Source organism: Canis lupus, chromosome 28, assembly GCF_048164855.1.
Source record: "Canis lupus baileyi chromosome 28, mCanLup2.hap1, whole genome shotgun sequence".
NCBI lineage: Eukaryota > Metazoa > Chordata > Mammalia > Carnivora > Canidae > Canis > Canis lupus.
The window spans coordinates 25371359-25393731 of NC_132865.1; the positions used below are offsets into that span (position 1 = coordinate 25371359).

General features: G+C 38.5%; 2 protein-coding genes across 37 annotated transcripts in view; one reads left to right on the forward strand and one right to left on the reverse strand.

The window, feature by feature from the left end:
- CSPP1 (centrosome and spindle pole associated protein 1) overlaps positions 1-1735 on the reverse strand; it is a 180812-nt gene extending 179077 nt beyond the window's left edge. For 26 of the 34 annotated variants that reach the window (XR_012020084.1, XR_012020083.1, XR_012020082.1 and 23 more), the window contains exon 1: positions 1566-1735. The gene's annotated coding sequence lies outside the window, so the exon portion shown is untranslated. Of the gene's footprint in view, positions 1-742; positions 861-1384; positions 1404-1565 lie in introns of those variants that run through there. The other 8 variants (XM_072804376.1, XM_072804375.1, XM_072804360.1 and 5 more) reach the window with 6 other exon arrangements.
- Positions 1736-3356: 1621 nt separating this feature from the next.
- Positions 3357-20222, forward strand: COPS5 (COP9 signalosome subunit 5). 3 transcript variants are annotated; one of them, XM_072804381.1, is made up of 9 exons: positions 3357-3403; positions 3495-3884; positions 6091-6325; positions 7823-7951; positions 8652-8717; positions 9298-9383; positions 14346-14457; positions 17925-18073; positions 19984-20222. In XM_072804381.1, the coding sequence occupies exons 2-9, from the start codon at positions 3742-3744 to the stop codon at positions 20066-20068; spliced, it is 1005 nt and encodes a 334-aa protein (XP_072660482.1). In that variant the 5' UTR covers positions 3357-3403; positions 3495-3741; the 3' UTR covers positions 20069-20222. The 3 variants fall into 3 exon arrangements, with proteins under 3 accessions (XP_072660482.1, XP_072660481.1, XP_072660483.1); XM_072804380.1 differs by having other exon boundaries at positions 3403-3884; XM_072804382.1 differs by lacking the exon at positions 3357-3403 and having other exon boundaries at positions 3410-3892.
- The last annotated feature ends 2151 nt before the right edge of the window (positions 20223-22373 follow it).

Sequence of the window (22373 nt, forward strand, 5' to 3'; positions counted from 1 at the left end):
CCAAATGAAAGGTACTTAATCATTTTCTCTTGGCAAATACATCCATGTGATCAACTTGCTTCCATAAGCACACCCAAATTTTGACAAATCTCTGTAAATGTTGCTAACAAGTAACCGGGGGGAGACGAAGGTTGAGTGTTAGGATACAGATAAGAGTTAATATATAAAAAGCACAATTAAGTTTTTTTAGCACCTTCATTAACGGTGACAAAGAACAGAAGCATAAATTAGATGGCCTTTAGGTTATGCAAAATTACCAGAATACTTACTCAACTTTGCCTTCCACTCAATAGAGCAGTGGGAATGCAAGTCAGAATGATGTTAAAAGAATAATCTGAAATCTCCAAGTTTGTAATAAGAAAGTCCCATTTATCTGAGAACTTCATTTGGAAAAAAAAACTGTGCTGAAACCATTCTGTTTCAATTTATCCTATTTAAAACCATCTGCTCCCTTTCAGAAGGTCATCTGTACGCAGGAGACCTAAAATTTCATCCCTAGGGAGTATTTTCAGCAGCTAGTTAACCACCACAAAGTCTGTGCCCTCCTAGTGAGAAGAAAAAGAAAACACCATCTTACTGGTGTCCGTGGGATTCCCTCTTGCTTGTCAACAAGACATGCCATTCTTTCATATAAAACAGAACCTCTCTGAGGGTATTTGAGTTTTTACAAACTTTTATTGGTTGCTATTAGATTCTTGGGATTTTCTGAGAAATGTCTGGAAAGAGTGTTGGTTTGCATTACCTCCCGGAAATGCAAGGTAAACTCTTCAATCCTACAATCTGAGAGCCAACTTCTCTCGAGAAAGGAGTCCCACTGCTAACTTTTACTGAAAACTGGATCCAAATCCCAGATAACAATCCTAAAATGAAGGCAACGAGGAGATGTGAGCTCAAGGACCCAGCACCGACTTCACAGGGCTGTGGTAACGGGAGTAAATTTTCCTTGCAAAGCAAAGCGCTGAGAACCGCGCCGAGCGCACAAACACTCAATAAACGTTAACCATTAATCAGCACCCGGGGGGGGGAGGGGGGGGGAGGTGCTCCGGGAAACTCAGCCCCGAAGCGGAGAGCCAGCTGCTGGGTAGGGAAGGCGCGCGGGAGCTGTGGGTGGCGGCCCAGTTAAGAAGCGTCAACCCGTCGTCAGGCAACCGGGTCTCCACAGCACCCAGAGCCGCGGCAGAGCCCAGCCCGCGCCCCCGGGACGCCGCCCCCGAGCCCCCGGGCAGCAGCGAGACCCCCGCCCGCAGGAACCAAGCACCGCCCCCGGCCGAACCGACCAGGATTCTGTACCTCCGACCCCGCCCCCCGCCCTGAAGCCCCGAAACCCCGACCTCAACCCTGCAGCTCGGGCAACGCCCCTGGCCCGGCGGCCACGAGGACTCACCCGACAGGGACCGCCGCCCTCACAGACCCCGTGAAGTCCGGCTCCGCGGCCGGCGTGGCCGCCGGGAGCCCCCGCCTCCGCCCCCGCGCCCGCGCCGCCAACCCAGCCCAGGGACACCCCGCGCCCACCCCGGCCACACCCCGCCAGGCCCGCTTCCCTTCCGCGGCTGCCTAACGCTTACTCAGGAGAGCCGGCTTGCGCTGGGGACGACGCACAGAGCCCCAGGGAAGCTCTCCGCAGGCCGAAGAGGTGGCGACGGCCGCCCCGCACCGGAGCACCGTGACAAGCCGAGCGGCCCCGGCTCCGCCTCTTAAGCCGAGCCCTCCTCCCGCCCTTCCCAACGGCGAATGCGGCCCCGCCCCCACGACGGCCGCCGGGGTACCGTCGCGCAGTCGGAGCGCCCCCTCTCGCCCCGGAGGCCGCACAGCAGGCTCGCCTACACGTAGGCTGGGTGTATCTGGCCCTTTGCCTGGTGCCTCTGGTCTGTAGTGGGAGCTGTTAAACCATGAGAAATTCTTTCCAAGCTAAATCGATTCTAGCCCCTCTAGACCTTCCTAGCCGCATTGCTAGCCGCAGCCGCCGTGGAAAAAAAAAGATAGGGGTGACAGGGAAAAAATGTTTGCACACCTCCCCTGCGTATTTCTCCTCTTCCTGGAGTCTGGTCATCAATGTTTTGTCCTGGGGGTTTTTATTTTTTTTTTTAAGATTTTATTTATTTATTCATGACAGAGACAGAGAGAGAGACAGAGACACAGGCAGAGGGAGAAGCAGGCTCCATGCAGGGAGCCCGACGTGGGACTCGATCCCGGGACTCCAGGATCACGCCCTGGGCCGAAGGCAGGCGCTAAATCACTGAGCCACCCAGGATTCCCCTTTTTATTACTAATTTCAACATGTTCGGTTCCCCCCAATACTGAACGGCCATGTGCCACACGAGAAAAGAGATCTCTAGCTTTCCAGCAGAGGGGAACTAAGAATGCTTTGTCCTAAGTTACTTTGTAAGAGGGTTTTAAAAACAAATTTTCTTCAAATGGAAGTTAATGTCGAAACTGCAGGCAGGGATGTGGATTCAATAATTCTAATGTTTTTAACTATTTGGCACGTACCGTACTAGGAGTGGAGGACACAACCCAGAGCCGCGTCCTGAACTCTTAAGCTTTTAGTGAAAAGAAAAAAATCCAAATAAATACATTATTACAATGCAACGTAACAGTTCTAGAAGCACCTACAGACGTTTAGAGACATCTAAAAGGAATCATTATTGGAGAGCGGAAAAAGTCAACATTTCATGGTAGAGATCCCTGAGCTGTTTTTGAAGATGAATTTGAGCTCCCAGGCAAAAAACAAGACAACACAACCGCCAGGGGAGAGTATTTCAAGCAAGGCTGACCACATATGCAAAGTTTCAGGATGATTAAAGATGAAGCAAGCAAGCAAATAAGTGAAATAATTAAACACTGCATTAACTGTTGGGGGGAAAAAAAAGTTGCTGAGATTAATTTGGCCTCGGGGATAGGAAGTGGTCTCACACCTTAAACGAATTGTTAAGAACTGGGTACTGATCTTTTCAAAACACTAAGAGCTCATACAGATGTTAATTTTTACAAACACGACAAAAGACCCTGTCGTAGCCTTCCACGAGTCTCCACAGCTTTCTTGAAATGCCGGAGAACTGCTCTCTTAAGAGACCCTTAGAGCCCAACCAAGGGTCCTTTGAATTTTACGCATGTGCAGTGACTCATCTGGAAGTAAACTGGGATGCCAGGTGTATCTTCGTCTCAACCAGCATCCAAAACTGCTTATGTCTCAAGTTTTTCATAGACATCCTTATTTTTGTAGGCTTTCAACAAACATTTTGTTTAAGGTACCCACACACCCACACGAAAACAGGTCTTTTTTTTTCCCCCAACACAGCCTAAAGAGCTAACCCACTTTTAATATGGCCGAGGCCGCGCCTGCGCAGTGCGAACAAAGAGGACCCGTTCGTTTCTGGCATAACGTTGCCGTGCCCTTCTTCCGGTGCGGAAGGCTATACCATTCTCACGCTCCGTCATTGTGTTTGTCCTAATGCGCGCATATAATTTTCTAAGATAATATGTTCTCGTTTCAGCCACAGGAGGATTCCTCTGTCTCTATTATGTAACCGCTGTTTGTATCGTGGCGTCCCGGAAGCGCTCCCGCCATCCCCGAATGGTCTGTACTGACTTCACCTCCGGTTCTGGGTGTCATGGCTGCCTCGAGAGATTAGTACGAGTTTGCACCTGTGGTGGGAAGGGTCCGAAGCCCACACCCAGGAACCTAGCCGAGTAAAGTTGCGTCTTGGTTGTGGAGGCGACAGCTTCTCGGATTCCACGGCGATGGCGGCGTCCGGGAGTGGTATGGCTCAGAAAACCTGGGAATTGGCCAACAACATGCAGGAAGCCCAGAGTATCGATGAAATCTACAAATACGACAAGAAACAGCAGCAAGAAATACTGGCGGCGAAGCCCTGGACTAAGGAGTGAGGAGGTCCCTGGCGAGACGCAGGGGATGGGAGGGGTGGCGGGAGTTTAGGACACCCAGGGGAGTGGGAGTTGCAGAGGGTGGGAAGCTAGTGTTTTCATGGACAGGGAGAAGAATATGCACCCGGGAAATTTGGGTCCACCTTTTTCTCCGCAAGTAGAGTCAAAGCCCTTCTCCTGGGTCTTGCTTCGATTCCCCTTCTTGTCTCTTTAACCCGTTTGCCTCCAGGGGATGTAAGGGTAAAGGACAAACGATTATAATTTCTCATTTCTCAATATCTATATTGTCATATATATGCCACACACTCTGCCTTAAGCCTTGTGTTGATATACACCTTGTTGAGACCTCTAGCTTATCTGAGACTGGAGACTGCACCCATCTTCAAAAGCCAAGTCAGCCCTGGCGTCTCTAACTATAAGCCATCTTTTAGACATTTATAAATCGATTGTTGATTGCTGATAACTATTTCAGATACAAGGAGGCTCCACCCAGGCTCCCAAAACGTTACTCCACCAGTTAACATGAACTAGAAATTTTATCAATAGAGTTTAAAGCTGTTTGCCCCTTAGCAAATGCCCTGTGTCTCTGGGAATGATGACAAGTGAAGGACTCTACCCACAGCATTTACCCTTAGTGTTAAGGGAGAGTAAAAAGAGCAGTCTTCAAATGGAGAGATAGAAAGGACAGCAGTGATCAACAACAAAACATTCTTCCATGTTTATCGAGTATTTAATATGGGCTGAGCACTGAGCTTAGGAATTTCTATAATATATTATTTAGTCTACATGACAACCCAGTACTGTATTTTCATTCCTTTTTTGGAAATAAGAAAATAAGCAAATACGAGTAACTTACTTCATGATCAGACTGAGGCAGTGAACTCTTAAGTGAGTAATAGACTAAAATTCAAACCTCACAAGTGTCCCTAGTTTGTTGACTGGCCCTAGAAAATTTATGTATCTTCATTTTTTACCTGTAAAAAGAAAATTAGACCCACCCATTGGTGATTTCATAAAGATTAGATGAGATAATGCATTAAAAAGGGTCTACAATGTATGTAATAAGAGCACAATAACTTTTTTTTTCTTTTCCCCAGTGAATAAAGACCCAAGATTAATTCATGTCTTGACTCCCAAGACCAGGTCTCCATATTTTTCAGTTGTGATTGAAATCTGTGGGCAGACATCTTAAAAAGGCTTCTCAGGAAAGAAGAAGGAAAAAAAAGTATGGGAGGGTGGCTTCTTAAACACATTGACCATATTATTAAAGACAGTTTGCTTAACTCTATAACAGGCTATGCATTTAAGGTTGCTATACTATAGACTACCAAATATTTGAAAACTATCCGTGTGCCTTATTGTCTGATTGCGGCTCTAATTATGTTCATCCCAGCGATCTTGAGCTGCATCAGTGAAACGGAAAATGTAATTTTATTCAAGAGTAGTTTAGTCACATATACATATGACAAACTTTTAAATAGTGATCAAAACAGAACTAAAGATATTAGAGCTACTTTTTTCATTTTGAGGCTGATAACACAGAAAGAAACAACACACTGTTCTTTGAGAGTAAAAGATGGGTTAAGGCTAATAACAGCTAGCACTTAATATTAAGTTTTGGTATGTGTGAGGTAGTAAGATAAGCATTTATGTAAATTATTTCACTTTATTTCTTCCTAACAACAAATCTGTGACCTATTCCTATTTACAGATGAGGAAACTAAGGCGTGGGCATGAGGTGATTGTCTCTAGGCAACAGCTAGCATGGCAGGGCAAAGACTCAAACTTAATCAGATGGATGTCAGAGCCCACATTTGGATGTCAGGCCAGAAAGTTAGGCCTGAGAATCTTTAGGCACAACCATCCAACTAGACTCAGAATCAGAGATTTGGTGATTCCAAAATTAATGGAGAAAAAGTCTATTGAATTCTATGTAATTCCTTTCTACTTGAACAGCATATTTAAAACAGCATATTTTAAAAAACTATTTCATACTTTTCCCCTAAAGAAATACTTTGCAGGACCCAACATGTTTTTCATTTCCAGCCCCCTGCAAGAACTCTACTTCCCTTTTCTTTCCCACATTTCTACACTCTTTCCCCTTTCCCATCACTGTAAGTTCCTTCAATACTTGTTTTCTTTACAAAAACTATCTTTGAAATTGTGTTTTATATAAGTTAATTGTGCTGTACTTTTGTTTTGTAGTCACCATTATTTTAAGTACTGCAAAATCTCAGCATTGGCTCTACTGAAAATGGTGATGCATGCCAGATCAGGAGGCAACCTGGAAGTGATGGGCTTAATGCTGGGAAAGGTGGACGGTGAAACCATGATCATTATGGACAGTTTTGCTTTGCCTGTAGAGGGCACTGAAACCCGAGTAAATGCTCAGGCTGCTGCATATGAGTACATGGCTGCGTATATCGAAAACGCCAAACAGGTAAAAATGTTGCTTAAAGTTCAGTAATTCTAAGAGTCTCATGGAGACTCTTGAGTTTCTAAACTTAAACTATCCTCGTTACATAAGGTTTATATTTTATTTTCAACAGTGTCTATGTAAAATGTGTAAGAGGTTAGCATGGATATTTTTAAATAAATTCCCATACTCAAGAGAATAGATCTTAAAAGTTTTCATCATAAGAGAAAAAAAGTTGTACCAAATGTGTGGTGATGGATGTTAACTACGTTTTTTATAATGATCATTTTGCAGTACATACATATAGTGATTCATGATGTACACCTGAACTAATACAATGTTATACATCAATTATATCTCAATAAAAAAAAATTTTTTTTAATTCTCACACTCAGTATCAGATATATGTTTAAAACCAAAATTTGGAAACAACCTAAATGTTCCTGAGTATAAAACTGATTAAGTAGGGATGCCTGGGTGGCTCAGTGGTTGAGCATCTGCCTTCAGCTCAGGGTGTGATCCTGGAGTCCTGGGATCAAGTCCCACATTAAGCTCCTTCTATGGAGCCTGCTTCTCCTCCCTCTGCCTATGTCTCTCTCTCTGTGTGTCTTCGTGAATAAATAAATAAATAAAATCTTAAAAAAAAAAAAGATAGTACACTTGGGACGTCTGGGTAGCTCAGCAGTTGAGCGTCTGCCTTTGGCTCAGGACGTGATCCCGGTCCCAGGATCAGGTCCCACATCAGGCTCCCTACAAGGAGCCTGCTTCTCTGTCTGTGTCTGTCTCTCTTTGTGTGTCTCTCATGAATAAATAAAATCTTAAAAAAAAAAAACTGATTAAATAGATTATGGTATATCCATACAATGAAATGCAAACCAGCCTTTAAGAAAAATAAAAATTGCAATGCCTTGGTTGCTCAGCAGTTGGGTGCATCTGCCTTCAGCTCGGGGCGTGATCCCGGAGTGCCAGGATCGAGTCCCACAACGAGCTTCCTGCATGGAGCCTGCTTCTCCCTCTGCCTGTGTCTCTGTCTCTAATGAACAAATAAATAAAATCTTCGGAAAAAAGAAAAAAAAATTAAAAAATTATCTGTATATTTTATTTACATGGAACAAACCCCACAATATTGTGTCGAGTTGAAAAAACAAAGAGCACTGTACGTGGTATGTCATTATGTGTGTTTCTATTAACTTACATATATGCAAAAATACATCTGCAAGATAGGTATGTAAGCAGCCGGCTATAGAGGTAACATGTGGGCTGAAAAACTGGCTATTGAGGGAAAAGGTGGGAAGGATACTGAATAACCTTACTGTACTAGTATCTTGTTGAAGCTTCAGGTATTATAGTTTGGGTATTATCTATTCAAAATAATCTTTTTTTTTTAACTTGAAAGCCACATTTGCTATCAACTGTTCTGCATGCTATTATTTTACCATAGTGCTATGTAAACAAATAAATGACAAGTGTCTCTAAAATTAAACAGAAACCTCAATCTTTTTTGTCCTCTTAATTTGTTAGGTTGGCCGCCTTGAAAATGCAATTGGCTGGTATCATAGCCATCCTGGCTATGGCTGCTGGCTTTCTGGAATTGATGTTAGTACTCAGATGCTCAATCAGCAGTTCCAGGAACCATTTGTAGCAGTAGTAGTAAGTATTTTTGCAACCAGTCTTATTAAGTTCTTCTTGAAGAATTATTTAAGTAAGTACACTGAGAAATAAAAACTGTAGTAAAGCACAACAGTCTGGTGTCATTATACCTAGGATTGTATCTGAATTCCACCTCTTAGAAGCTGGGACTTATGTCTGAACAAGTTAACTAACCTCTCTGCAACTCTTCCCCCACTCTGTAAGATGAAGGTGATCACAGCACCTAGGTCTCAGTTCTCTGCACATAGTAGGCATTCAGTAATATTGACTGAATTGAGTAACTCAGGAATTGATAGAGCAGCTCTTGCTATGCTTAGAGTGGTTTAGATGCAATCCAGATTACTATGAGAAAGGTAGAAATTGTTCATCTAATAAAAAAACTTTCGAAAAAGAGATGAGCAAAACTTCAAATAACATTCTTCAATAGTATAATAACTAGATATAATTTCTATTAACTATGAGAATTCTGTACTCAACCACTTTATTCAACTTCTTTGGTATTTGGTTTGGTTATTTTCTTTCCTACTCTATTCCTTTTTCATTATTTTAATCAATGTTGGTGTGTGTGTGTGTCTGTGTGTGTGTCGTATGCATGCATAGTGTTATATATATCATATGTATTTCTAAGTTTAATGTTTAAACAAATGGAAGTATATAAAAATTTTATAACCAGCAGATGATAAATATATGTTTCTTTTAGATTGACCCAACAAGAACAATATCTGCAGGGAAAGTGAATCTTGGAGCCTTTAGGACATACCCAAAGGTAATTTTTAAAATTCGAAGTCCTTTTAATTTTTTAAATGACTCCTTTTTAAGTCATGTTATGCTTAATATTCTTTTTGTCCTAAAACAATTTGATAATATTTACAAAATAGTCAACCAACACAAATTGTCTTAAGCGAAAGATAACACATTTGTGCTATATATTGCTAAGAAAGCAGTTTTTATTTGTTAATAAGTCTCTTTGTGCCCATGACATTCTGACAGGTACTTCACAAACAAGCTAATACATCTATTTCCTTCCCTGTAATCTGAAATAAATATTAACCTATGTGTACATCCTCTAAGGACAAGAAAAATGAATCTGTAAACCAAATCCAACCATCAACCACCAAATGGGGTTGAGGGAAAGTAAAAGCAATATATAAATATATAATATATATACATATATTTTATATATATATATACTTTGTACTGGAATGTTTAAGTTCAATACATGGCTCCTCAAAATTAATGTTTCTATAAATGGAAAGCTGCATAGAAAGTTTTTTTTTTTTCTGTGTGTGTGTGTGTATATGTGGCTTTTTTTTTTTTAATCTTCTATTTTCTTCATTTTTGTTGAGGGCTACAAACCCCCTGATGAAGGACCTTCTGAGTACCAGACTATCCCACTAAATAAAATAGAAGACTTTGGTGTACATTGCAAACAGTAAGTCATTTTTAAATGTATCTGATGCCACAATCATCGTAAGAAATCTTAGTCCAAGCCCCTAATTTTACAGATGAGAATAAAAGTTCAGATGAATGCATTTCATAATCCTTTTAAAATTGTAGGAAGAATATAAAACTTGATAGGATAATGTTTGAATTTTTATTAATAATTGTTTTAAGGTAACATGTTATTTACCTTTCACACAACCATAAACATATCAATGTACAAGATACTTGGCTCATTAATGAAATTAACAACTGAAAGAAGTTTTATTCAGGGCCAGCCTGATACTACCTTATCCGTAAGCCCACAGAGTGTCCCAAGTTCCATTCATTCATTTCTTTCTTTCTGAGAGAGATTGAGAAAATGCAGGAGCAGGAGGAAGGAGCAGAGGGAAAGGTAGAAGCAGACTCCCTGACTATCTGAGGACCCCGAGATCAAGGCTTCAGCTGAAGGCAGCCACTTAACCTACTGAGCCACCCAGGCACCCCTCAAGTTCCATTTAGCAAAACTTCATCGTAAACATTTTCACTCCAAAATTTAAAGAAGCCATACTGAAACCAATGAATTATATACTTTTTTTTTTAAAAAAAAAAGAATTATATACTTTTTTTAAAATAGTGAGGGCTAAGGTACATGAAATTACATCTCAGTTTTTAAAAGTGTTAAACCAATGATAATGGTTTTCTCCACTTTCTAAGTATATCTTGCCACCTCACATTGACCCACCCACTACATTCTGGAGCCTGAACCAAAGCACTAGCCTTCTAACTAGGCTTCCAACTTCTTCCATTCACCCCTTTAAAGGTCTTTTGTCAGCCAAACTGATTCTGTTAAAATGTAAGTCAGATCAAATTCCTCCTTCTCCAGAATGATTTCCTGTATCATACTCCTTACCTTGGGCTACACAGCCCTATGTGATCTGTCCATACTACCTTTCTGAGCTCATCTCCTATCACTAAACCTTTGCTCTCTCCAGTCCAGCCATAGTGGCCTCCTAACGGTTGTCAGATGTGCCAGGCAGCTTTCTGCCTCTGGGCCTTTGCACGCTATTCTCTCTGCTGGGAAAATTATTCCTTATTTCCATGAGGCTCACTAACTACTTCAGTCATGGAGTATCTGTTTAAGGATCACCTTAACAAAAAAAAAAGAAAAAAAAAGGATCACCTTAACAGAATGTTCACTGGTCACCCTGTCTAAAATAACACCATCCAATCACTCTGTGTTACAGTTTCCCTGCTTTATTTTTCTCCTTAGCACTTGTCACCACCTAAGTTTTTGCTTTCTTGCTATTGATTCCATTATGTGAACCTCATGACAGTAGACTTAGTTCACCACAGTATCCTAACATTTAAACAGGGCATGGCATATAGAAGGGTGGGCACCCCTCCAAAAAAGTTACCTAAATGATTATCTAGGGTACCCTTTTTCCATAGTTCCTATCCAACCTTTAGGAAAACCTTGACTACCCATGTGCTCTTATTTTTCTGTTCAGAAATTTTTAGAAAATTCTAGAATTTCTAAAATTGAGTTTTAAAATATATCAGTCATCCCTGACATTTTTGGGAAAAAATTCTTTTTTATTTTTCAGTTAGAGACTTGGAAATAAATCACATAATTTGCCCTACTGGAAAAAAAATTTAAACCATTCCAGTTTGAGAGAATTGCTCCTAAGCATGGAAACACCTTTGCTGTGATACTTTCTCAGAATAATAGTCAATTTTTTTTTTCATTTATATTGAGTTATAGCGGTAGAAAAAGCTTACACCATTAATACCTACACTACTTTTCTCAACTACCAACAGTAACTTTTGAAACAAGACTGAGGCAGTCTGTGCATTCTATTTTACTGAAATACAAGTCCGTTGGAGAATAGCCACTTTCTAGTTATCTACATTGCTAGAGTCTAGAATTTTGAACCTGGAATTGCTAGGATATTCCAAAATGTTCTCTTGGGATCAGTTCCTAAATAAGAGAAAATAAATTTTTTCATAGGGCAAATAAGAATTTATTTTTGTTTAAAATCTTTAATGAAACATAGTGCCAGGTCGAAAGAGCAGGGGTTTAAAGCAGACTGCTTATAGATCCATTTCCTAAATTATTTAGTGATGAGGTATTATTTGCAGTTTACATTGTTTTTTCTTTCCTACCTTAAATTCCACAAATATTGCACAAAGTCTGTTTAAAACATAGAATATAATGTAGATATTAAATATTTTTAACCTTGAAGAACCTTAATGAAAATAGGACACAAAGTGTTGGTTTTTTTTTTTTAAGTTAGCTTATATGTTGTCAGTATTCATGTAGGAACATGGTTTAAAGAGTAAAATGGTTCTATGACGCTTAATTATGAAAAACAACAATTTTGTACCATTCCCTTTCTCATTCTCCAAGGCAGCCACTGAAACTATTATAGTTATTCCTGTAAATATTTACCCCGTATCTTCAAACAACATGCTGATGGTGCTACTTGTTGATTTTCAGTCCTAGGCAGTATCTATTATTGACTTCCCCTACAGAAGATGAAGATTTAGCTCCACAAATAATTTTGAATGTTCTTCTTGTTTTCAACTCTACTACTGAGATGTGCAGCTAATCACTACATATTAGACAAAAAATTTCACTGCATCAACCTGTGGAATTAAAACAGCAATTACATTAAGGTGATGCATAAATTTTAAAACAAACTCTTACTCTAGAACCTCATTTGAGTTCTCTTATTTTCTATCCTTTATAAATCCAAATATCTGTTGCTTTATTCATCCTCTCATCTCTTTTTTCCTCAAGTATCAGAGATACAACCTCCTTCTTTCTAAGGCTGACCTTTCTACTTGAGCCCCTCATCCTGTCCCGATAGCTAATCCCCATACTCCTAGGATCTCACTTCTTAAATACTCTTTAATGTCTATAGTCTGGATGTATGATACAACTTTTCATATCCTTTCTCTATCACTTACTAGTTATATGGCTTTGAGTAGAGTCTTTGTCTCTAAATGTTTGTCTATAGACTGGGAATAATAAATGCTTTGTGTGTATGGTTATAGGACTAAATGAGAATATGTAAAGCACCCAAGAAATAATAGGTGCTCAAGAAATACACTATTCCCCTTCACATTTCATTAGCCATGTCCTATCATTCTTCAGACCTGCACAGGTATCTTAACCTTGCAAAGACCCTCACTTAATTCTGATGTCTTAAATTCTTATTCTTTATTATTTCTTCACTCCCAAATTGAATCAACAAGCATTTCTTATTGTGTCCACATGTCCTTATCTTTATCACTAACCTGAGTCTGAGCCTTTCCCTCTTCACATCTGCTGGGCTGCAATAGTATCCTTTGTGGTCTCCCTGCCTACTATTTGGTTTCTCTGCAACACATCCTATCACAAGCCAGCTTTCTTAAAAAAAAAAAAAAAAAAAGGTGTTTCTTAAAACACCTCTTTGGCCATATCATTGCTCTGCTCAAACACCTTCCGTGAGTCCTCACTACCTAGAAAATAAAGTTTAAATGTCTTTTTTTTTTTAAGTTTGTATTAAGTTCCAGTTAGTTAACATATAGCATAATATTAGTTTCAGGTGTACAATATAGTGATTTAGCGCTTACATACAACACCCAGTGCTCATCACAAGAACCTTCCTTAATCCCCATCACCTATTTCACCCATCCTCCTACCCATGCAGTTTAAATTTCATACCCTTTTATGTAATATCTACCACCAAATAGACCCCAACAAAGCTTTCTTGTTTCCCCTCACATAATTACACTACTCTTGCTTAACTGTCCAGTCATTTACTTACTATTCTTTCATGACTTTTGTATTTTTGAGTCAATTTTCCCTGCCTAATGCCCTCCTTGATGTCAACATATCTACACCATGGACTCATGTAAGGGTTACTCTCAGTCCTGCCTTCTTCCTAGGGCTTCTAGAGCAGTTCTGTCTACATTAAGAGTATTCATTATCTCTAACATTTAATTGGTAAGTGATTAATTTTATACATGACTATAACATCACTTATTGTTAGTTAGTATATACCATTACATTTAATTTTGTGGATTCATACCACATCTCTCCTATAAATAGTAGTAAGCTCCTTAAGGTAAAAAAAAAAGTCCCCTTCATATCCACTGATGTACAGAACCTAGTGAGATATTTAAATATTTATTACTTTAAAAATACATATTTTCAATACATGTAACCAAACATTTCTTGCTCTCACTGATTATAAAATAGGCACCTTTGGTAGCAGTATTTTTTTTTAAAGATTTTATTTATTCAAGGGAGACACAGAGAGGCAGAGACACTGGCAGAGGGAGAAGCAGGCTTCTCGTGGGGAGTCTGATGCAGGACTCCATTCCAGGACCCCGGGATCATGACCTGAGCCAAAGGCAGACGCTTAACCACTGAGCCACCCAGGCACCCTGGAAGCAGTATTTTTTGTTGTTGTTGTTGATGTTCTTAATTTTTTTTAGGCATCCTAATGATTCTAATTTAAGGTTTGCTTTCCCAAAAAGCAATAGGTCCTACTTAGGAGATTAGAAAAGGAGAAATTGGAAAGCCACATGTCATTTTCAGTATTTAAAAAGCCTATCAAAAATTATCATTGACTCTACAGAGGCAGTACATTAAGTTTATGTGCTATTGGCTAGAATTTATGAACTCAACATGGATAAACATATGTCATACAGAAGTGTTGACTGGTTATTGATAAGTTTTGGGGAATTTCTGGGCTCTACAGCGGGAAGAAATATAATACAAGAAAGTTCAGTTAACAGAAGATTTGAAACCACGCCTCTGAAGAGTAAGGAAACCATGGTTACCTATTGTTCTATTGGACTAAAAACTAAAACATAACTATGTGGATATAAAATGTAATTCACTTAAATTTGACCATAACTTATATGATATGGTTGAATTTTAATTAATTTTACTTACTAAATGTGTCCTTTTGTTTCATAGATATTATGCCTTAGAAGTCTCATATTTCAAATCCTCATTGGATCGCAAATTGCTTGAGCTTTTGTGGAATAAATACTGGGTGAATACACTGAGTTCCTCTAGTTTGCTTACTGTAAGTACTCTATTTCCAAGGGATGCATTTGAATTTTATCTAAGCTACATAAGTTATATAATATCTGAAACTTTTTTTCATAGAAAAGCTGTATCTGATTTGGCCAAGACACTAGGGCTGGGGTCAGATTCTGCACATGACCAGAGCTGGATTGGGATAGTAGGCCAAGCCAAGATCTGTGTCACATACCATTCAGACGAAGTCCAAATGACAAATACATGTGGCCAGATGAGGGTGAAATCTGCCCCTGCCTTAAAGATACAGAGAGAAAAATGCAAATACTGCTTTTTGTTTTGTCAGGTGACTCAGGTAGGACCCCAGTTACAAGTGACAGGAGACCAAACCAAAATGGCCTAAAAAAAGAATCTTTTAAGCAAAGTAGGACTTACTTCAGGAGTAGGACTTACTTCAGGTATAGCAAGTTTATATTCAAACAATATTTTAAGGTCTTGGTTTTTCTGTCTCAGCTTTGCTTTCATGTCAGTTGGCTTCAGTTTTGGGCTTCATGTGAAAACAATATAGCAGGGGTGCCTGGGTGGCCCCTACAGTTCAGCATCCAACTCTTGGCTTTGGCTCTGGTTCTAATCTCAAGGGCATGAGATTGAGCCACCTGCTCAGGCTCTGCACTCAGTGCAGAGTCTGCTTGGGGCTCTATCTCCCTCTGACCCTCCCATTCATGCTCTTTCTCTATAAACTAAATAAATCTTTTTTTTTTTTAAAGAAAACAAGATTAACTTCAGACCTTCCAGCCTCTCAGTTTCTCACTTTCAGGCTCAAAAGAGAAGGTCAAGATACACATACTCATGCATAACCACAGGCAAAACGTCTATTGTGTCTGAGCTTTATTTAGGTCACATGCCCATCCTTAAACCTTCTCTGGGCCAAGAGAATGAACACCATGACAGTCTGTGCCAGGGCAAGTACCTCACAGCTGGGCTAGGGTAGAAAAAACTCTTACAGGGGATCCCTGGTGGCTCAGCGGTTTAGTGCCTGCGTTCGGCCCAGGGTATAGTCGTGAAATCCCAGGATCGAGTCCCACGTCGGTCTCCCTGCATGGAGCCTGCTTCTCTCTCCACTTGTGTCACTGCCCCTCTCTCTGTGTCTCATGAATGGATAAATAAAATCTTTAAAAGAAAAAGAAAAAACTCTTACAGGAGCACATGGACTAAGAATTAGGAAGAGTTGTCCCCAGAAGGAAATCAGAATATCATTAACTAAAGTAGCAGCAGATACTAGGCAGCAAAAAATAAAATCACTATGTGATTTTTTTTCCAATATATCATTAAAACCTAACATAATATTTTACAAGCTTCTGTCTAGAGCTTAGTCATTAACAGTTGCTTTTCCTTTTTTTTTTTTTAAGAGGGCCCCCTCACATAGTATGTAGTACAGCATAATGGTTAGAACCACAGAATTTGGTATAAGATAAATTCAGTTCAAAAACAACACTGGCACTTTACTAATTGTGTGACCTTCAGAAAGTTATTTAATGAGATTGAGCCTTTTTTGGGGTTCAGTGATAATAATCCCTACATCACGAAGAATGCTGAGAATTAAATGAAATTCTTTTTCTTTTTTTTTTTTTTTAGGATTTTATTTATTCATGAGAGACACAGAGAGAGAGGCAGAGACGCAGGCAGAGGGAGAAGCAGGCTCTCCATAGTGAGCCTGCTGCAGAACTTGATCCCAGGACCCTGGGATCACAATCTGAGCCAAAGGCAGACGTTCAACCACTGAACCACCCAGGCGTCCCTGAAATTCTTTATATAAAGCAGTTAACAAAGTGCCTGGCATATAATAAAGCCTCAATAAGCTATTATTATTTTTTGTGTGGTTCATAGGAAAAGGCCTCCCTTAAGCATATTTTCTATGATTTTATTTTTTTAAAGGTTTTATTTATTTAGAGAGCATATGTGTGTGTGTGTGAGAGAGAGAGGGAGAGAGAGAGAGAGAATCCCAAGCAGACTGTAAGCATGGAGCTTAACATAGGGCTCAAGCCCACCACCCTGAGATCAAGCTGAAACCACAAGTTGACACTTAGCCTGACTGAGCCACCCAGGCAACCCTTTCTGTGATTTTAAATAGAGCTCTGACAGGCTTTCTGTTCTTATTTCATAACCTCAACAGTCAGAAGTAGCAAATTAAAAGGAAAGAAAGTAATCATTACAGCAAAGATGAATTGCTTCCTTTGTGCCATATGCTGCTAAATGCTTTGTATGAGTTGTTTCCTTAGAGGCAAGTATACTAATGAGAGCCAGAAGTGACACATGATGGCAAAGGAAGAAAACGCTAAGACCAGAGCAGTCTGAACCTTTGTGTAAAGGCAAACAGCTCTACCTACTCAGCCTGTGATTATTGAGGTCATTAATAATCAAGAAAAGGTTCTATTTTTTTCTTTTTTGTGTTTGTATATATGGTACATTGCAGCATCTTAAGAAAAAATTTATAGGACACCCAGTTTGCTCAGTCGGTTAATTAATCTGCCTTCAGCTCAGGTCAGGATCCCAGGGTCCTGGGATGGAGCCCCACATCAGGCTCCCTGCTCAGCGGGGTCTGCTTCTCTTTCACTCTCTCTGCCCCTCCCCTCTCTTATACACACACTCTTTCTCTCTTTCTCATAAACCATTAAAATCTTTCTCTCAAACCAATAAAATCTTAAAAATTAAAAAAAATTATAAATGTTCAGTGCATCTCTTTCTCTAGCTAAAGCATATAACCCAAAAGCTACCAGAAAAAAAGTTCTTTTCTGTTTTAAGAAATTAGTCCCTGTATTCATTTTCTGTTAAAATGTAATTGATGACAGTTTTTTATGAAAAAAAATGACATCTTTTCTGATTTAAGAAATTAGTTCCCTGTATTCATTTTCTGTTGTTTAAAATGTAATTGTTGTCATTTTTTTCATTAAAAAACTGTCATACTAAATGCTGAAATTTCAACAAGAACAAATAACAAAATTAGCTAACAATTATTAAGCCTTTACCAGGTGTAATGGACAGTCCTCAGAGCTTTATATACTTTATATACATTACTTAATTTAGTCTTCACAATAACCTTTATGTAGAAATTATCATTGTCCTCTTCCCATTTTCAGAAGACGATAAAAGCACAGGAAAGTAAGGGAGTTCTCCCAAGGCCTCCCAGCTAATCAGTAGCAGAGCCACAACTGAGACTCAGGCCTGTGTACTTCAAAGCCTCTCATAATAACAAATATTAGATTTAATGAGTCAAAAAGAATAATTCCAAATTTAATCTTAAAATTATAAAAGGGGGAAAACTCTACACTTGAACTGCTTGAACTCTGGAGTCAGTTTTTACAAGTAAATGTGATTTCTTCAGTGACCATCACACATTTCATGTTGGAATTCTTTGTAAATGAAACATTCTAGATAGAAAAAACTACATTAAAAAATACATATGTATATATTAACACACACACACACACTAACAAAATACCATTTCCCCTACAGAATGCAGACTATACCACTGGTCAGGTCTTTGATTTGTCTGAAAAATTAGAACAGTCAGAAGCCCAGCTGGGACGAGGAAGTTTCATGTTGGGTTTAGAAACACATGACAGAAAGTCTGAAGACAAACTTGCCAAAGCTACAAGAGACAGGTAAGAGCAAATCTATTCCTGCCCCTAAATAGTTCCTTTTGTTTCAAAATTTGCACATTATAATAGGATTCGAACTCCTTAAGTTTCAGCTTACTTACAACTTGGAATGGTACCTGAATATTAACTTCTTAGGGACCTTTAAGAGTTGTCAAATGCAAATTATAACTTAGAGAATTTAGGTAAAAACATTAAAGGCTTAAATATCTAAGTAATAGAATGAAAAACTACCAATCATGTTTTCTAGATCTAACTAGAAAGTGTAATAAAGAAAACCAATCCATCATTGGATCTTATTAAAAAAAAAATTCTACAAAAGGATGTTCAAATCTATTCTAAATCATCTCTTGAGGGATTATGTTGAGCTTTCCCAAATTCATAAAATTTCACATTTTTATGAAGTTTTAAGTCCCTAAATATCACAGAAATGATTGCATCTCTGTACTGAAATTATCCTAAATACAGTGATTTAATGTCCCAAATTTCACTACCAGGAATTTTTCAGGAACAAACTTGGAATGTGTTCTCTTGATAACTTAGGAAATAATCAGGTGGCCATTCAGGTGCAGAAGATTGGGAATTCTACCTAAATAACATTTACTTTTCACAACAGTTTGAAATTTGATATGGTAATTAGGGGGCAGAGAGTAAGGAAAAACAATGTTGACATCTATATAGACTGATACCTTGGTATCTTAAAAACTGGACTAGTCAATAGGAAAGAGAAGGTAAGGTAAAATGTGTCAGGAGCAGAAGCCAGTTTGAGTAAAATTATCTCATTATTTTCCTTGAGTTTTTAGAAGGTATAGAGCTAGTGGCCTGGATAAAAATTCTTTCTTCAATATTAGGTCTCATTTTTGGTACCTTGACTAAGTGTATGTTTTTGCTCATCTATATATTCTTTGTGATTTGTAACTTTATCTACATTTATATCTCAGTTCTTTAACAAGCAAAAATTTCACAATGGTTATATCTCCAATTACATAAAAAGAAAAGTAGGAAAGACCAAAGTAGTAGTACAAAAGTAGAAAATTTTCCTTTTTTTGGATAACTTCATAAGAACTGTATCTCTTCTGAATAGTGTGGGGTTTTATTGTTTTTTGCTTTTTATTTTTTATCTGTTCTAAAATCTCACCCACTGTAACTCTATTTGAAGGATGTTTGTGATTATTTCAGAAAAAAAGCATAGGATTCTTTATAATCTCTTTTTTAATTATTCTAAGTAATAATAAGGAATAACAAATTTCAGTATATTTTAGGAATTATTCTATAATTATGAATTACATATAATTTCAGTCACTTTCCAAGACAGAACTTTTCCCAAAAACTGTTGATAAGTAACAAAATTAACTGTTATGAATTATATCAAATTTTACACTCTTCTCTCAAGAAGGTTCTAGTAAATACAGTTGACTCTTGAACAGTGTGGGTTTGAACTACATGGGCCCACTTATACATGGGGTTTTTTCTATAAATACAGTACAGTAATATAAATGTAGATTTTAGTACTTCTCTCTAGTTTGTTGTAAAAATACAGTATATAATACATGTAATATACAAAATATGTGTTCATTAACTGTTTATGGTATTGTTAGGCTTCCCATCCACACTAGGCTATTAGTGGTTAAGTTTGGGGAGAGTCAGAAGTTATATATGAATTTCAAACTGTGTAGAGGATTTGGTATCCCCCTAATTCCCATGTTGTTCAAGGGTCAAGTGTAATGAATGAAATGGTTAAAAGACATGTAGAAGGCTAAAAATCACCAGAGTAAACTGTAAATTGTTGTGGTTTCTGGAGTATGAATAGAAATGAAAATTATTGGGGGTATAAGGATGGAAAAGGGGGGGGACTTGCATGATCAAAACAGTTTTCAGTTCTTGTGACATTATGTGATGTGTTTTTTTCTTTCCAGCTGTAAAACTACCATAGAAGCTATCCATGGATTGATGTCTCAGGTTATTAAGGATAAACTGTTTAATCAAATTAACGTCTCTTAAACAATCACTAAGTAGTACTTTTGACTCAAAGCCAGTATAAGAAAAAATACTTAAGTAACACTTTAAAACCAGTTACCAAAACTGATTAGAAGTATAAGGTGCTCTGAAGTGTCCTGAATATTAACATCGTGTAATAAAACTCTTTAAAATGAAATTGTTCTTTTGTTATTTTGTGGAAGTCGTTACATTATTTTCCAAGTATCCTTTACTGTTCTTGAATATAAAGGAAAGAAACATTTATTGGAACCTTCCTATTTTTTTAAAGAGTCTTGCCCTCCCCCCCCAAAAAAAAGAGTCATGCCCATCTAAGTTGAAGAATTTCAGCACTTCATTTGCCATACTGATTATCAGAGCCACTTTTCAATTCACCTATACCTTCTTTTGGTAGTCCATTAGTAAAAATATAATGTTAACATTTTTATGTTCTTATGAAATGTTAACCATGTCACATCATAAATTATTTTCCTAAAAATTAAATAACTTAAGACAGAACCTAACATAGGTTATCTAATCCATTCAAATATACCAAGTACCTTTACTGCATAGGCCATTTTACTCTGCAGATAATTCTGAACAAGAGAGACAAGGCCACTGTCATGTTCTCATGGAACCTACCATGGAGGCTAAAGCTAAGGGAGAAACAGTGTGCTAGGAAACTCAGGAGGAACACTTATACCAGGGAGGAGTTACCCAGGCAGACTTCCAGAAGGAAGTGACCTAACATAAAGCTGAAATTTGAAAGATGGGAGGACTAGCTAAAAAAGCATAATGGGGAGGCAAGAGAGTAAGAGAATGTAGATAGCAACCTGTAGAAGGCCAGAGGCAGAGAGCAAGAACCTAGTACCTTCAAGAACTGATACTCAAAAAACAAAAAAAAAAAAAAGAACTGATACTCAGACCTGAACATAACAAGAGATGACTTTAATCGGTAAGATGAGGGTAGATTCTGCAGAGGCGCTTTGGACTTCTATTCTAACATCAATAGGATGTTAAAGAGTTAAACAGCAGAAATGTACTAGATTGATGTTTCTAAGAGTACTCTTAAGAGATTGAGGGTGAGAGCTGGCTGAAAGCAAATGAAATGACTTGTGGAAAACAAAGAGTGAAAAGACCAGACAAATCATGGAAGCATCAATTATAAAAATAGGCTGAGAAGAAACTTTAAGAAGTAATTTACCAGTGACTTGACATGCTGCCAAGACATCAGGGAAAACAACGCCTAAAGTTTTCCATTGGATTTAGCAATTACATAGTCTTTGGTAAGATGAGGAAGCCCATTAACAGTATCCAAATACATTCTCAGACAGTTGGTGATACATTAGTATTTTGGTCTTATTTTGAAATGCCTTTTTTTTTTTTTTTCTAAGTAACCTCTATACCCAATGTGGGGCTCAAACTCCTGTTCCTGAGGTCAAGATTTATGTTCTGTTAACGAAGCCACCCAGGAACACCTCCTTTTGTATCTCTCTTAAATAGGCACCCCTGTTTTTAAATGATTCAAACCTCCCCTCCATTGTTACACCCTTTAAAAAAAAAAATGACTACTCCCAAAGAGCAGCCAAAATCTATTTACTGCCATAGCCTTTTCAGCAACACCTTTAGGAACACTGGACAAGCTTGTTGAAGTTTCATTCACAGGATTGAATGGTTAAAGTTTTTGACAGTCACCATGAAAACATACTAGCAATTTTCATTCTAAGGCTTACCTTTATCCACATTTAATTTTTTTTTTAAGGTATTTATTTATTTATTTATGATAGTCACAGAGAGAGAGAGAGAGGCAGAGACACAGGCAGAGGGAGAAGCGGGCTCCATGCACCGGGAGCCCGACGTGGGATTCGATCCCGGGTCTCCAGGATCGCGCCCTGGGCCAAAGGCAGGCGCCAAACCGCTGCGCCATCCAGGGATTCCTATCCACATTTAATTTTACATTCATTATCTAAACAAATTCATTACCTTGGTGTGATGCAAAATGCCCATGATAACAGAATTACTAGGAAAAGAAAGCATTTCAGTCCTGACTTAATTGGACTCATTTTGAGAAGTCTCCACATTTCAGTTATGATGCATTGATTGGAGATAAACACACACACACACAGTTGCTTAAAGGATAAAAACATGTTGGTTTACCTCACTCCAGGGTCCAGAATCCTGTTTGGTTTAGGCACAACTGGATTAGGCTTCCTGTTAAGGGTTCTCAGCTCTGCCCTCCACATGTTAACCTAAACCTAAAGCTGTATTCCCCTAAACTGGCTGCACACCCCACCATCCAGTTAGGGTAAAGTGTCAGATTAAGGTTCAGAGT